At 52.5% G+C, this 13,925-nt stretch overlaps 2 protein-coding genes and 1 long non-coding RNA gene across 7 annotated transcripts in view; 1 reads left to right on the top strand and 2 right to left on the bottom strand.

Annotated features, from left to right (window-relative positions):
- Nucleotides 1-1,552, bottom strand: part of LOC105746632 (uncharacterized) — a 9,235-nt gene extending 7,683 nt beyond the window's left edge. Inside the window, exon 1 of the long non-coding RNA XR_011646943.1 lies at nt 1,244-1,552. This is a non-coding gene — a long non-coding RNA (uncharacterized lncRNA). The remainder of the gene's footprint in view (nt 1-1,243) is intronic.
- GGA3 (golgi associated, gamma adaptin ear containing, ARF binding protein 3) overlaps nt 1-13,925 on the top strand; it is a 23,200-nt gene extending 9,275 nt beyond the window's left edge. For 2 of the 3 annotated variants that reach the window (XM_004463856.5, XM_058284706.2), the window contains 12 exons: nt 255-358; nt 522-602; nt 973-1,110; nt 1,995-2,076; nt 2,184-2,300; nt 2,575-2,820; nt 3,247-3,317; nt 3,627-3,946; nt 4,175-4,365; nt 4,701-4,870; nt 4,953-5,063; nt 5,355-7,111. In XM_004463856.5, coding sequence (XP_004463913.1) covers nt 255-358; nt 522-602; nt 973-1,110; nt 1,995-2,076; nt 2,184-2,300; nt 2,575-2,820; nt 3,247-3,317; nt 3,627-3,946; nt 4,175-4,365; nt 4,701-4,870; nt 4,953-5,063; nt 5,355-5,465 — 1,742 coding nt within the window. In that variant the 3' untranslated portion in view covers nt 5,466-7,111. Of the gene's footprint in view, nt 1-254; nt 359-521; nt 603-972; nt 1,111-1,994; nt 2,077-2,183; nt 2,301-2,574; nt 2,821-3,246; nt 3,318-3,626; nt 3,947-4,174; nt 4,366-4,700; nt 4,871-4,952; nt 5,064-5,354; nt 7,112-13,250 lie in introns of those variants that run through there. The other variant, XM_071210798.1, reaches the window with a different exon arrangement.
- The window catches only part of NUP85 (nucleoporin 85), a 36,338-nt gene continuing 29,940 nt past the window's right edge, over nt 7,528-13,925 (bottom strand). For 2 of the 3 annotated variants that reach the window (XM_004463860.5, XM_071210799.1), the window contains 8 exons: nt 12,903-12,986; nt 12,705-12,770; nt 12,352-12,503; nt 11,366-11,483; nt 11,157-11,257; nt 8,470-8,621; nt 8,076-8,177; nt 7,528-7,715 (listed from right to left, as the gene is read on the bottom strand). In XM_004463860.5, the coding sequence (XP_004463917.1) occupies nt 7,614-7,715; nt 8,076-8,177; nt 8,470-8,621; nt 11,157-11,257; nt 11,366-11,483; nt 12,352-12,503; nt 12,705-12,770; nt 12,903-12,986 (877 nt within the window). In that variant the 3' untranslated portion in view covers nt 7,528-7,613. The remainder of the gene's footprint in view (nt 7,716-8,075; nt 8,178-8,469; nt 8,622-11,156; nt 11,258-11,365; nt 11,484-12,351; nt 12,504-12,704; nt 12,771-12,902; nt 12,987-13,925) is intronic. The other variant, XR_188410.5, reaches the window with a different exon arrangement.

Here is a 13,925-nt window from a genome sequence, read left to right as displayed (position 1 = left end):
GGGTAAGGGAGAGGTAGGGGATGTTTGAGGTACTCAGACCCACCCCCTTTCTCCTTCACTTTGTCCTTAAGAGAAATGCCATTATCCCAGGGGAGGGACTCAGCTGGGAGTGGGGTAGGGTGGGCAGCCTGCTCCGTCCCCTGCCCCTGCTTTGCTGATCTGAATCCCAGGGCTGTGCCCCTTGGTGCACGAGGAGGGGTCACAAGGTGCTGACCTGTGTCGGAGTGAACTCTTGCACTCCCATATCCTTCCAGGCATAGTGCAGTCTGACCCCCCAGTTCCTGCTGACAGGACGTTAATCCCTTCTCCACCGCCTCGTCCCAAAAACCCTGTTTTTGATGATGAAGAGAAATCTAAGGTAAAGTACATCCCAGGCCTGGGCTTTTCCCAGATGAGAAGTGGCAGCAGGAAGAGGTAAAAAAGTACTTTCCCTCAGTACTGCTGGGAGCTCCAGGTTCTCTGGGGTCTCCCCAAGAGGGGGGCCCTTCCTTTACCCTTCACCCTTGATGTCTTCCTTCCAGCTTTTAGCCAAGCTATTGAAAAGCAAAAACCCAGATGACCTGCAAGAGGCTAACAAGCTCATCAAGTCCATGGTGAAGGAAGTGAGTGGCCCCTGCTTCTTTGGTGGGGAAATGACGTGGAACCTGTACCCACAAGCCCCCCTCCCCCCACCCCCGAGGCCAGAAAATGGACAGGGAAACATTGTAGCTTGGGGGAAAGGATGGAATAGAGAAGCAAGAGTTGATGAATCCATAGCTGAGAGTGGGGGGTAAAATGAAAAAAAAAATTAGCTTAGGTCAGAGGCTGTGGTTCCCAAGAAACAGGCCTTCGAAAGGAGCTTCCAAGGGGCAGGGGTAGGGGTTGGCCTCTGCTCTCTTTCTGGGGTGAGGTTTGGTCCTTAGCTGGGACTCTGGGGAATGGGAAAAGCAGTGAAGCCACACATGCTTTCTCCTTGGTCCTCTGATGGAGCAGGACGAGGCCCGGATCCAGAAGGTGACCAAGCGCCTGCACACTCTAGAGGAGGTGCACAACAACGTGAAGTTGCTCCATGAGATGCTGCTGCACTACAGCAAGGAGGACTCTTCAGAGGCAGACAAGGAGCTCATGAAGGTGGGCCCCCCATGCGGCGCTGGCCTGTTTAAGACAGGGGATAAGCACTTCGTGTGCAGTCACTTAATCTACACAGCAGCCCTGTGACCAGATGTGGTACCCCCGTTTGACACCTCAGATGTGAGTAACTCACCCTGGTGGAAATGCTGGGTGTAGACCCAGGTCTGTGTGACCTGATGGCTGATGTTGCATCTCAGGCCAAAGTCAGTGTACCAGGTAGGGCTCTGCAGAGACAGCAGCCCTCGTAGGAGTTGTGTGCAGACTGTAAGAGGTCCGACTCCAGGAACTGGCTTACGCAAAGCTGTGGGGACCGGCACGTCCAGAAGCTAGAGGGCTGGGCGGCGGACTGGAACCTCTTGGGCAGGAGCTGATGCCACAGTCTTGAGGCAGAATTTCTCCCTCAGGGAAATCTCAGTTTTGCTCTTATGAAGACTCTTGACGGCTGGGATGAGGCCCACTCTGGTTATTAAGGGTAATCCTTACTTAGAGTCAACTGACCCATAATTGTTCTACCACATCTACAAAATACCTTCACAGAAATGCCTAGGCCAGCGTTTGAATAACTGGGTACTGTGGCCAAGTTGACACACAAAACTAACCATCATACTTAGATACTTTGAATTCTGAAGCACATGCCAGCCTTGGAGTTGAGAAGGGACTTCCTTCCTCTCATTTGCCCATCTTAGTGACTCCTCCACCCAGGCAGGATGTCCTGGGGGATACAGTGTGGAAGCTGGCTGCAGAGGAGCTGAGCTCTCGTCCGAGCTCTCAGTAACTCGCCATGCCTAGGGGAGCCCTGAAGCTCTCCTGGGCCTGGACGCCAAATTAGTTGATCTCTAAGGGCCTTTGTAGTTTTGCTTTTTTAGATCTGGGTCTCTTTTCAGGAGCTGTTTGATCGGTGTGAGAACAAGAGGCGGACCTTATTCAAATTAGCCAGCGAGACAGAGGACAATGACAATTGTCTGGGTGAGTGAGAAGGAAAAAGTGGTTGACAAAGATGACCTAGGAATGTGGATGTGGATGTGCTGGTGGAAGATATCACAGCTAGGAGCAAGGATTCTTTTTGGCTCCAGGGGACATCCTGCAGGCCAGTGACAACCTCTCCCGGGTCATCAACTCTTACAAAACAATTATTGAAGGGCAGATCATCAATGGTGAAGTGGCCACTTCAGCTGTGCCTGACCCGGAAGGTAAGATGTTCTGGTTCCATCCCTTACAGACCACCCCAAGCCCCTGCCTCAAGCCATGTGTCACACCACAGAGCCCAGGGCCCCTGTAAGTGGTCCTCCAGCTTTCCAGAGGCCAGGGTTTCCCCCCAGCACCCTTCTGCTTGCTTTCCCATGTTCCCCGCTAGGCCTCCACAGGCTATGGGATTAACCGCTGTGCTCAGGGTCCTGCCTCCTGCTTTCTGGCCCCCAGAATGACCCCTGATTATCCTGCTCACTCTTCCATTTGCCCTTCCAGGAAACAGCCTGTGCAGTAGCCAGGGCATGCTCATCGACCTTGCCGAACTGGACACACCAAGCAGCTTGTCCCCAGCATTGGCCCCAGTGCTCGCCCCACCCTCATCGGGCATCCCTGTCCTACCCCCACCCCCCCAGACCTCAGGACCTGTGCGCAGCCACTTGACCAGCCAGGCCGAGGCCTCCCCAAGGCCCAGCAGTACCAGCACCGCCCTCTCCCTGCTCGATGAGGAGCTGCTGTGCTTGGGTAAAGTCCTTGAAGGAGGGTGGAAAGGGCTTCTCCTGGCAACTCAGTAGAGGAAGAAAGGACTGCAGAACGAGGGGGGCTGAGGGCTGCTCCAGGGGCTTCTGCAGGTGTGGGAAGGAGGCTTCAGCTATAGAGCAGCAGCAGAGTCCAGTGGACCACAAGGCTGAGGCTTGAGCACGTCCCTTTCGCCAGGCAGTCTTCCAGGACTTCTGCCCACCTTGTCTGCTCCCCTCCCCCGAGTGCCCTCTCTTCTGGATTTAAGGACAGAAGAGAATCTGTTCCTTCTCATAGGCTGCCTGGAGAGCACCTTTGTCCCAGCCCTTCACCAGCTGATGTCATTTTGGTCCTGTGTCCTTGCTCAGGGTGGGGGTGGGGTGGGACTTGGGGTAGCTGAAGCCCAGAGTCAGTTTTCTTGTCTCTCTTCAGGCCTCAATGACTCAGCTCCCTCTGGTCCTGCCAAAGAGACAGTTGGAAATAGCCAGTGGCACCTGTTCCAGGTAGGGGCAGCAAGTGACAATGATATCACTGAAGCCCACAAGAGAACTTCTCAGTTCTCTCTCTTCTAGTTGGCTCTCGGTGCATTTACTGGAGTGGTGCTAGCTCTTCCTCTACGGGGCACTGTCCTGGGCATGGTGGGGGACTGTGGTCACATCCCACTGCTTTTCTCTGGCCCTGCTCTTGGAGGGTTCCGAGGCTAGTGAAGATGTGTGAAGGCACAACTCCGATGGCCCCAGAGGTACAGGTCAGCCACCCGTGGAAAATGCTCCAGAGCCCGTGGCTCATTCGCTTTTTTCCACTCCCAATAGAGTGAGCAGTCAGGCCTGGACTTCTTCAGCTCCACACCGGCCCCTGCGGCCTGCGGCCCTGCAGGCAGCCCTCTCCTCCAATCCTCGGCTCCACCCTCCAGCGCCTCCCGACCTCCACTGCCACATCCCTTCCCAGTTCCTGCCATCCCAGCCAGCGTCCCTACCCCCAACGCAGCCGCCTCCCTGTTCGCCACTGGACTGACCACAGCTTCAGCCACAGAGGCTGAGCCTGCAGTCCCTGGTCACCATGGCTCAGCTCTGGGTGACAGTGCTCTGCATCGGCTGGATGCACTGGATCAGCTTCTGGAAGAGGCCAAAGCGTAATGAGTGGGAGAAGAGCGAGGCATGACGAGGGTTAGGCCTGGGTTTTGGAGAACTAGAGAGGTAGCCCAGGGAGGGTCTGGGGACTCTTCCCTCTTGGCCTGGGAAGCAAGGAAAGGGGGATAAGCGCTGGCTGTGACTGGGGTGGGTGTGATTTGTGAGGGACTGCTTCCACCAGCTCTGGGCTGGTCCCTGACTTGCCTTCCGTCCCCTTTCCTGCTGCCTAGGACCTCAGGCTTGGTGAAACTCACCTCCTCCAGCTTCTTCCCGGGAACTGCCGCCTCTCCTCTGATGCCCACCAGCCCCCCAGCTAGGCCTCTCCTTCAGCCACCTGCCTGCCCAGCCCAGGGCAGCCCTGTGAAGAGGCCTGAGCTCTCCCTGGCCAGTGTCCATGTCCCTTTGGAATCTATCAAGCCTAGTAGGTTTGGAGGCTGAGGTGGGAGGGAAAGTGGGACCACAGCTCTGTCGGGATGTAAAAGGGGTGGATACAGCCTCCCTTGCAGGGGTCTGTAGAGTGAAATCTGCTCCCCTGCCTGCTGCCTCAGCTTCAGCCTCTAGCAACTGCTTTTAGGCTCTGAGGATTGTCCTGACCCGAGGTTCCTTCCCAGGCCCCTCGAGGGAGCGGTGGCCTTAAATGGAGCCTCATGAAACGGGGCAGCCCTCCTCTCCCACTTGGCTGGAATGGGCACCACTGGAGCTCTGGGACCACTGGTCCTCTCTCGCCTTCCACACTTACATGCCCCCTTCTTCCAGGCAACGCCCTTCCTGTGACAGCCTATGATAAAAACGGCTTCCGCATCCTCTTCCACTTTGCCAAGGAGTGCCCACCAGGGCGGCCCGACGTGCTGGTGGTGGTGGTGTCCATGCTCAACACGGCCCCCCTGCCCGTCAGGAGCATCGTGCTGCAGGCTGCGGTGCCCAAGGTACCCCTGCTTCGGGGCCCTCACGGCCAGCAGCGTATGTCCAGGTCAAGGGCTCTCTTGACAGGCTTCTCTTTATCTTTAGTCCATGAAAGTGAAGTTGCAGCCACCCTCTGGGACAGAACTCTCTCCATTCAGTCCCATCCAGCCACCCGCAGCCATCACCCAGGTCATGCTGCTGGCCAATCCACTGAAGGTGAGCAGGGGGCAGGCGGCCTGAGAGCACCAGCTGCCTCAGGCTGGGTCTTTGGGACCATTGCCTCCTGGCCCCCACCCCCCGGCCTCAAGGCCACCTCCAAGTCAGTGCTGTGATGCCACAGCAGTAACCCACATGCCTTCCCTGCCGCAAGTTCAGTGGCTGGACGAGGACAGGGGGTGGGAGCCACAACCATCCCTTAGCACAGAAAGGGCCATGAGAAGGCAGCAGAGAAGAGAGTGTCCCACTGCAGGGACTATTCTGAGTCTCCTGTGCTGCCCTCTGTCGCAGGAGAAGGTGAGGCTTCGGTATAGGCTGACCTTCGCCCTGGGGGAGCAGCTGAGCACGGAGGTGGGCGAGGTGGACCAGTTCCCGCCTGTGGAGCAGTGGGGCAACCTATGACCCCGCAGGACCTGTGAGATCCACCTGGAAGCCCAGGCAGGCTGCCTCGGGGCAGGGCGGGGGCTCGGGGTCCCAAACTGAGTTCTGCCTACAGCCCTTGTAGTTTTGATGTGGAACAGGGGCCCTGGGCATTCTGCTGGGAGCCAACTTGCTGCTGTGGTGATTTCCTTCTTTGGCCTCTCAAAGGCCGTTTTTATTTACCTGTGTGACTTGAAGTGGCCATACACAATCGGGTGGAGAAGTAGCCCCCGACTCTGTCCTACTCTCATGGGAACTTGGGCCTGAGGCTTTGAGTAGGTTTCCACCCCGTTTTTACTGGTGTTCCCCAATGCTTGTTAGGGGGGTGTTCCCTCAAGAGGCTAACAGGACCTTTTAAAGGACAAAATGGTCCCCACACTCCTGCCAAGGCTGGCTTGCGAGGCCTCTGTCCCCAGCGCTCTTCTGTGCTTCCTGCATCCAGCAGCTGGTCTCTCCTGCTAGTGGATTCCTGCTACCACCTCCAGTGAGGAGGTCAGAATCCACTGGCCCAAGAAGGCCCCTGGCATAGAACAAAGAATTGGCGTGCTGCAGAATCTGCTGCCCTGCCCTGCCTGGGCTGTGTTACCCTCGAATGGACACCGGAGAAAAGGAACGGCTCGGAATGGTAAACACATATGTGTCCCTGGCTGTGGCAGGCTGTGTCCTATGGACATCTCAGCAGGACATGGATCCCCAAACGGGGGCTAGGAAAGAAAATGGGAGAGAAACAACTAGTATTTGTCCTTCCCTGGAGCTTTCTGAGAAGAGTGTGCTTCCCGCTGTGGGAACAGGAAGGCCCCCTCCTCACCACCACTACCTCTTGCCTGGCACGAAGTAAACTGCTGTCCCACCCTTGGGGTCTCTGAAGGGGCCCTTTGCATCCTCCCGCTTCGACCTCCCTCTCCTACAGCCAGATGGGATTTGGCACCTGCAGCTGTACGCCAGGCCGTGGGAGCCAGATCTGTTGCACTGGACTTGTCATTATGTCTCAATCAAAGATCACCCCCAAACCCCATCTACTCCCCCAGCTGCTAAAGGGCTCTGTCAGCAGGACGGGTCTGGAGATGGTGAGATCCAGGGCCATGCCTGAAGCAAGTCACAAGACCCCAGTGCTTCAGCAGTGCCCAGCCCCAGCTGCTTCATTTGCTGGATGCAATCCTGGGCCTAGCAAGCCAGCAGAAAACAGAACCAGCAGCTGGCATAGAGGCAGTGGAAGAGCTCAGCTGGACAGGCTTAGAGCTGCTGGACAACCTGGGGCAAGGTGGCATGAGCCACATTCCCCAAGTCCAACCACTGCTCCTTCCCTTTTCGATATCATGAGGTCATCTTCTCTCCCTTCCCATCTTCAGCAAGCAGGTTTCACTGCTTCATTAGAACAGGCCAACAGTGAGTTGGTTTCACTACTTAAGGGATAAATCCAAGAGCTTTCCAGAGACCAGGCTGCCACCCTGGAAAAAACATGGGATGATTATGTGGAAAAGTACCTTTATAATAAGCTTTAGACATTAAAATTATTTGTGTTACTCGTTACTACTGAGGTCACTGTTTGGTGGCAGGCAGCTCTACTGGCTATACCAAGTGTGCTGCCCTTGTTCTGCTGCATGTTAAATAAAACCATTCCCCCCACACGTGGAATCCTTCTAATTAGGCACCATTCACCCCGATGGGAAAGGTGCCACACATGACTTCCAGAGGTGGATATGTGGCCAGGCTGGAACTGTTTAAGGTTTTCATTCTAAGTATAACAGCTAACTGAACTTTTTCTTCAAAAAGAGATAAGCAGAGTTATGTGTTCCAGCTGGTTCTGAGGGGAGGCCAGATTTAAGAAATCAGGTCAATCACCCTTGTCTGAGTTTCAGATCCAAGTGGGAAAGCACCACACTCACCATAACTTCTGAGGGTGGCTTCTTTAAGGAGACAAGGGAAGTCAGATCCATGTCAAAATGAAATTAAACATTTTCTTAATTCTTAATATCTCAGGTTCAGAGTGAATGTAGATAATTTAAAAACTCCCTGGCAGGACTCTGTAAGAACTTGCCATGTGTTTGCAAAGGAGGACGTTTATTCTGTTAAAAATTTATATACATTGCCATTACAAAGATGCCACATTGAGTCAGTTCTTGGCTGGCCTCAGGAACCTTCCAGTGAACCTTCCTTTATAATTGCCCGAGCAAGATTTCGAGCAAGAGCAAGTCTCAGCATTTCCACCTTGGTGGTCTCTATGTCGTCATCCTAGAAACAGACAGCCAGCATGAGCCACACCAGGAAGGAGGCCTCCTTGGGAGCTTCCAGAAATTCTAGCTACCAAAGGGTGGGGAGAGAGTGGGGGGACAACGACATCCTCAATTTAAGAAAGCAGAGTGCAAAGGGATGCTCCACCAGAGAGAGCTCTGATCCATAGGAAAAAAAAGAGTAGACCGAGGACACTAGAACCAGCCTGTTTTCTGCTAAAAGAAGTATCAGTTACTGCTTAAGAGACACTTGGAGGCAAATGAGTGGAAGGGGCCAGTGCTTGGAGAGGATAAGGGAGACCTAATGGAAAGAGTCTTCCCCCTCTCCATTGTGGCACCACCAACCCAGAAAGCTAGTTACCTGGAGCCGCTGGCCATCAGGCTCTCCACACCCTGGTCTCCCTGAGGTCAAGTCCTCCAGACACCTCATCAGCTCATATGTTTGCTCTGCTGAGAAAATCACCTAGGGCAGAGAGGCCGCATCACTTAGCTATTCCCTGGCCCAGGCCCAAACTCCAGGATGCTGTGCTCTTTTGGGGAGTGTGCTTTGTATCTGAAGGCCTAGGAGGGCAGAGCAGCTTCCTATTGCTCCCAGCCCTTCTAGTCAGGGCCCTGGGCCAGGTGTTGTTCACAGTCAGCTGCCTGGCTTAAGCAGTTCCTGTGTGAATCCTGGATTTCCAGAGTTGGTGCTTTGGGGGACATGCAGTGCATACCAGGGATCATAGAGAAGACCTCATTGTGGACTCCACCTTTACCTGTTTCTGTTCCAAAAGGGGCAGGGCGTCTGTTAGCAGAGTCATCCAGAAAGACCGTGGGGCAATCTGAGAAGTCATCAAGGATAGGAGAAGAGAAGCAGCATCAACAAAACGCTTCTCTCCATATAACCGGTGGAACTCACGGTACTTTCCTATTGAGAGAGCAGTAGGTCATCTCCCTCCTCCCCTACGTGGCCCCCAAGTGACACGCATGAAAGTCACTCTGGCCCTAAATAAGAGAGACTTCAGACTGGCCGTTCCTCAGAGCAGGGAGATGCTTCCCAAGCTGGTTCCAAGCCCACAAACTGATGAGAAGCACACCAAGGGGGTTCAAAACACTGTCTGGAGGAGCTCAGGAGTCTAATCTGGGAAGATGTAAGCAACGAAACGAGTCATGGATTGGAACATGGAATAAAACAGTTCATGAGTCCACACAAATGAATAGAAGGTGTGGCAGATTGATATTATTGATGAATTCCAAAAAGATACTGATTATGTTTGTAAACTGGTCTGCTCCTCTTGGCAAGAGATACCCTTAGATTGTATTGAATTCAGAGGTTTCACTCTTACTTGATTAAATTACCATTAGGGCTTTGATTGGGCCATGTCAGTAGGACTCAGAGAAAATGTCAAGGTAGAAAAGTTAGTTGGAGTTTTGATATTGGAGCCCCAGAAAGTAAATACACAGAGAAGCAGATATGTGAGGAAAGAGAGAAGGGTCCATTAGACAGGGCAGAGGCCCCGGGAAGGGAGGAACCAAGGAAGCCTAGAGGAGCCTGAACCCTGGCAAGTGTCGGCAGCCATCTTGCTCCAACACTAGGGAAAAGACTAGTGAGGGAAGTAACTTAATGGTTTATGGCCTGGTAACTGTAAGCTTCTACTCCAAACAAATACCCTTTATAAAAGCTAACAGGCTTCTGGTATTTTGCATCAGTGCCCCTTAAGCTGACTAATACAGAATTGAAGGAGGAATGTTTCTCACAGAGGAATGCCGACTAAAACGGAAAGAACGACTGCGTTAGAAACTCAACAGTCTAGTGGGTGAAAATTTGATGAGCAAGGTATTCAAATCATAAATTAGTAAGACAAAGGGAAAAGCAAGGGAAGCTCGGTGGACACCACTAGATCCAAGCAGAGCTGCCACCACCAGTAAGGGACACACACTTAAGAGGACATATCACTTCAGTAGCATTCCTGCCCCAGCCCAGATCTCACTGAATCATGAGACTTGAGACAAACCCAAATAGGGGGTGCTCTACAAAATAAATGTGCCAGCTCTTCAAAAATGGCCAGGTTAAGGAGCACAAAGGCAGAGGCACTAAAGAGACATGACAACTAAATGCAACTCCTAATCCTGGACTGGCTCCAGAACAGGGTTTTGAAAAAGCTCTACAGAACATCACAGGACAAATGCTATCATCAAAACAGGGACTGTAGATTAGAATTTCATATCAATATGAAATTCCTGATTTTGATAACTTTTCTGTGGTTATATAAAAGAATGTCCTTGTTCTTAGGAAATACAGAAGTATTTATTGAAAGGGGAACAATGTCTTCAACTTAAATTGTTTAAAAAAAAAAGATTGATACAGAATAAAATGAGGCAAAATATAAACAGTTGGTGAATCTGGGTAAAGTGTATATGGGGGTTCCTTATATTCTTTTTTGCAACTTTTCTCTAAGTTTGAAATTACTGGGAAATAAAGCGTTATAAAAGATAAGCTACTTTCCAACATGGTCGAGGCAGAATGGCTTCCACTAAGAAAGATGGTGAAAAGAAAAAGGGCCATTCTGCCATCAGTGAGGTGGTGACACTCACAAGCGCATCCATGGAGCGGGCTTCCAGAAACTTGCCCCTCGGGCCCTCAAAATGATCCGGAAATTTGCCATGAAGGAGATGGGAACGCCAGATGTGCACATCGACACAAGGCTCACAAGGCTGTCTGGGCCAAAGGGATAAGAAATGTCCCATATTTTATCTCTGTGTGGTTGTCCAGAAAATGTCCTGAGGACAAAGATTCCCCAAACAAGCTCTACACATTGGTTACCTATGTACCTGTCACCACTTTCAAAAACATACAATCAATGTGGATGAAAACTAATAGCTGAAGGAAGCAGCTGTGGCTTGAGCAGCTGGGCTCCCATCTACCATATGGGAGGCCCGGGGTTCATGTCCAGGGGCCTCCTTGGGAAGGCAGGCTCGCCCGCACGCTGCGGAACGCCACCTGGCCCACAAGCACCACGGAGAGCCGACTCAGCAAGGTGATGCAACGGAAAAGGAAGACGAGCAAAAACACAGAAGAGCACATAGTGAGTGGACACAGAGCAGACAGCAAGCAAGCTGCAAGGGGAGAGGGGAAATTAAATATAAATACAGACGCAGAAGAATGCACAGCGAATGGACACAAAGCAGAGAGCACGCAAAAAAAAGCCACAGGGGGGGGATTAAAAAAAAACAACTAATGGCTGGTTATCAAATAAAATGATTTAAAAAAAGCTATAGAAGGTACTGTAGCTCAGTGGTTGAGTGCCTGCCTCCCACACAGAAGGTCCCAGGTTCAATCCCCAGTACCTCCATGCGTGGTTAGGAGTTTGGGCTGAACAGGAAAAGAATGCTAGAGAGCAGTCCCTCAAATCTTCTCAACTGCTTGTGCCCACAGTCCAGAGGACAGAGCCTAGAGACTCACCAAGGAAAGTCAGCCGGTCACTAAGCATCATAGCTGGCCCGAGGTTGTCAATGAGATCCAAATCAGAAAAGCAGCCACGCTCACAGTAATCTCTGAGGAACCTGCAGGGCCCCCACAGAAGAGCTCAGCACAGCGGGCCTAGGGCCGTCCAGGTCAACCTCCCAACCTTCCCAGATAGTCCCTGGAGCACCAGCCTCAGCCAGACCCACCTGTCTGACACCAGTGTGGCAAAGGCAGCATCTTTGGCACGGATGCTCCAGGAGAGGGCTGAGCCCAGGCGATTATTGCGGATAGCTTTCATAGCTAAGATCTTACAAATGCTGCGAACTTGGCAGGGAAAAGAGAAAAGGGACAAATCATCCATTCCTTAGCCCTACTGGGGTAGGAGCAGCCTTGTCACCTAATCTGAGCTTCCCACAGAACAATCAAGGCCTTTCTGTAGGTTGCAAATATGGCTTTGCTGAAACGGAAGCTGGGATTTACATGTCATCTCCAGCTCTGCCAAAAGCGTAATGACCTGCCCCAGCGGGACGGCTTTATGAGTGCGTCTGATTTTAGGGGTGGTAAAAAAAAAAAAAAAAGTGTTTTGCTTCTCCCCATAGACTAGCTCCTCCATTATCTGTCAGGATGTCCAAAATCTGATCCTCCTTTGGGTCCTGAAAACCATATGCTTTCAGAGACGGTTGTAAATAGGCAGATGCTTCTGGGTACAGTAAGGTAAGTTTTTTTGTTTTTGTTTTTTCTTTTGTAAGTTTTTATCTAACAGTTGAGGAAGAGGAGGGCCAAAGTTATCGATACTCATTTTTCCACCTATGCCCTCCTGAGCTCCAGTCCTGCTCCCCTTCGCATCAGGCTTAGCCAGCAAAGAGCAACCCCCTGGGTCAGGTCACCTCACGCTGATGCCACATCTTACTTCTTAGAGTAAGAGAGAAAGGAGCAGTAGGTCAGAATCTTCTCTTAAAGCCAACTTCCTTGATTTCTTCTAGGTCCCAATGGATCCCTAGCTCTCTTGTCCCTCCCTGATAATTTTCCTGGGTCTTGCTTGGTTTACCTACCTCCTGGCATCTGCTATTGGCTCTGAGGAGGGCCCAGCCTCCCTCAGTGTGGCCGGGGAGGAGGAGGCTGACATGGCATAAGTAGAGTCGGAACTCAGGGCTTCCCACTTCCCACATCTAACCAAGCAGGGCCAGCTCACCTTGTTCGGTCATCTGCCTCTGCTCACAAATCCGCAGCACCTTGAGGGCTTTCTGCTCAGTATTGAGAGGGATCCGCTCAATGTGCAGCTCCAAAGAAATCTGGCCAAGCTCAGGGCAGTAGTCAAAGTAATCGACCCCCAGCTGCCACAGGCTGCAAAGTCCCCAGGAAGATAGACATGAGAGGGCTGGAGAGCCCAGGTGCTGCCCTGTGGTTCTGGGGATTGGCAGCCCAGGCTTCTCCCCAGGCCCCTGCAGCCTTCAGGGAGTGAGCATGGAGGGAACGCAGTCCAACCCTAAATGGCACCGAGTGCCAAAGAGCCCCCATGCCACCCCACAGCCTTGGCCTTCCAACCTGTGGTGAGCAAACAGTCCCGAGGCATATTCTAGCAGAAGGAACTCTCTCATGTTGGACCCGAAACTGGAATAAAACAAAAGAGACTGAGACTACCAGCCTGTTCCTCCCAGGGCTCCCTTCCTCAGCCCACCCTCCAGCACCTGGGTGTCGGGAGAAGAGGCTGGAGAGCCTACGACCCCTCTGCACCACACTTACTAGAGGTTGTGGGACTGGAGGAGTTGGCAGTGATCCAGCAGGTCTGTCAGATGGGCCACAAACCACCAGTTGCTTAGGGCGATGCTGGGCATTCAAACACCAAGGCAAGAAGGGGGAGTCAGGGAGAGAGGCCACCTCCTGCAAAGCCTTTGCTTAGGTGGGGTGAAGGGAAATTAGACCTCAGCCTCCCAGAATGGCTGCTGCCACCCTGACTTCCAGCTAACAGAGATGGCAAAGCAGCCAGCGAGTCAGCAAGAGGCTCCTGCCAGGACACAGAGCCTGCTTGGTCTAGGCAGCAACATGACCGGCCAGAACGAGGGCTTACGTGGTCCCAATGTCTCCCCACAGGCTGGAACAGACTCTGACGCTGGAGGGCAGTGACCCCCCAAAGGCAGGTAACAGTATGGCTCAGCTGAGACTGCACAAATCACTAAACCAGGGCCCCACTGTCTCTCTGCAAGGTTGGTCATGTCTGAACCACATAGATTTTTGGATCTTCTCACATACTTCATCAAGCAGCTTCCACGTGGAAGAGGCAAAGAGCCTGGTTGTTCAAAGATGGGGAAATGCTTGGTGAACTGCTCTAGAATGGCCTCTGCTGTCAATAAAGGTGGACTCTGCCATGAAGGTGACTACTTGAGGACATAACTGTTCCCTGCACTGATGGGCCCTGGCCTGGGACTGCTGTCACCCCTTTACCCCATCACTGTGCCATGCCTTCTGGTAAGTCTGCAGTAACTACTGTCCATCACCATCCCCTCACCCCCAGCAGCCAAGCTCTGGTGGCTGTGGAGCTGCTCCTCTGGAAATGGGGCATGAGGGTCTGCACAGGCTGCTGTACTATGTCCAAGGTTAAGGGATGGGACAAAGCACTGGCAAGAAGATTCTGGATTAGACAAAACATTAAGCTAGACCTCTTCTTGGTTTGTAAAGGAAAACCTGTCTGACATTTTTTGAGGACTTCAAGGGCACCCGGTAGCTGCAGAAGTCTTGCTTAACTTCCAATAAACTGCATGCTGTGTC

This window comes from Dasypus novemcinctus, chromosome 21, assembly GCF_030445035.2.
Source record: "Dasypus novemcinctus isolate mDasNov1 chromosome 21, mDasNov1.1.hap2, whole genome shotgun sequence".
Lineage (NCBI taxonomy): Eukaryota > Metazoa > Chordata > Mammalia > Cingulata > Dasypodidae > Dasypus > Dasypus novemcinctus.
This window is presented reverse-complemented; position numbering and strand designations above follow the sequence as displayed.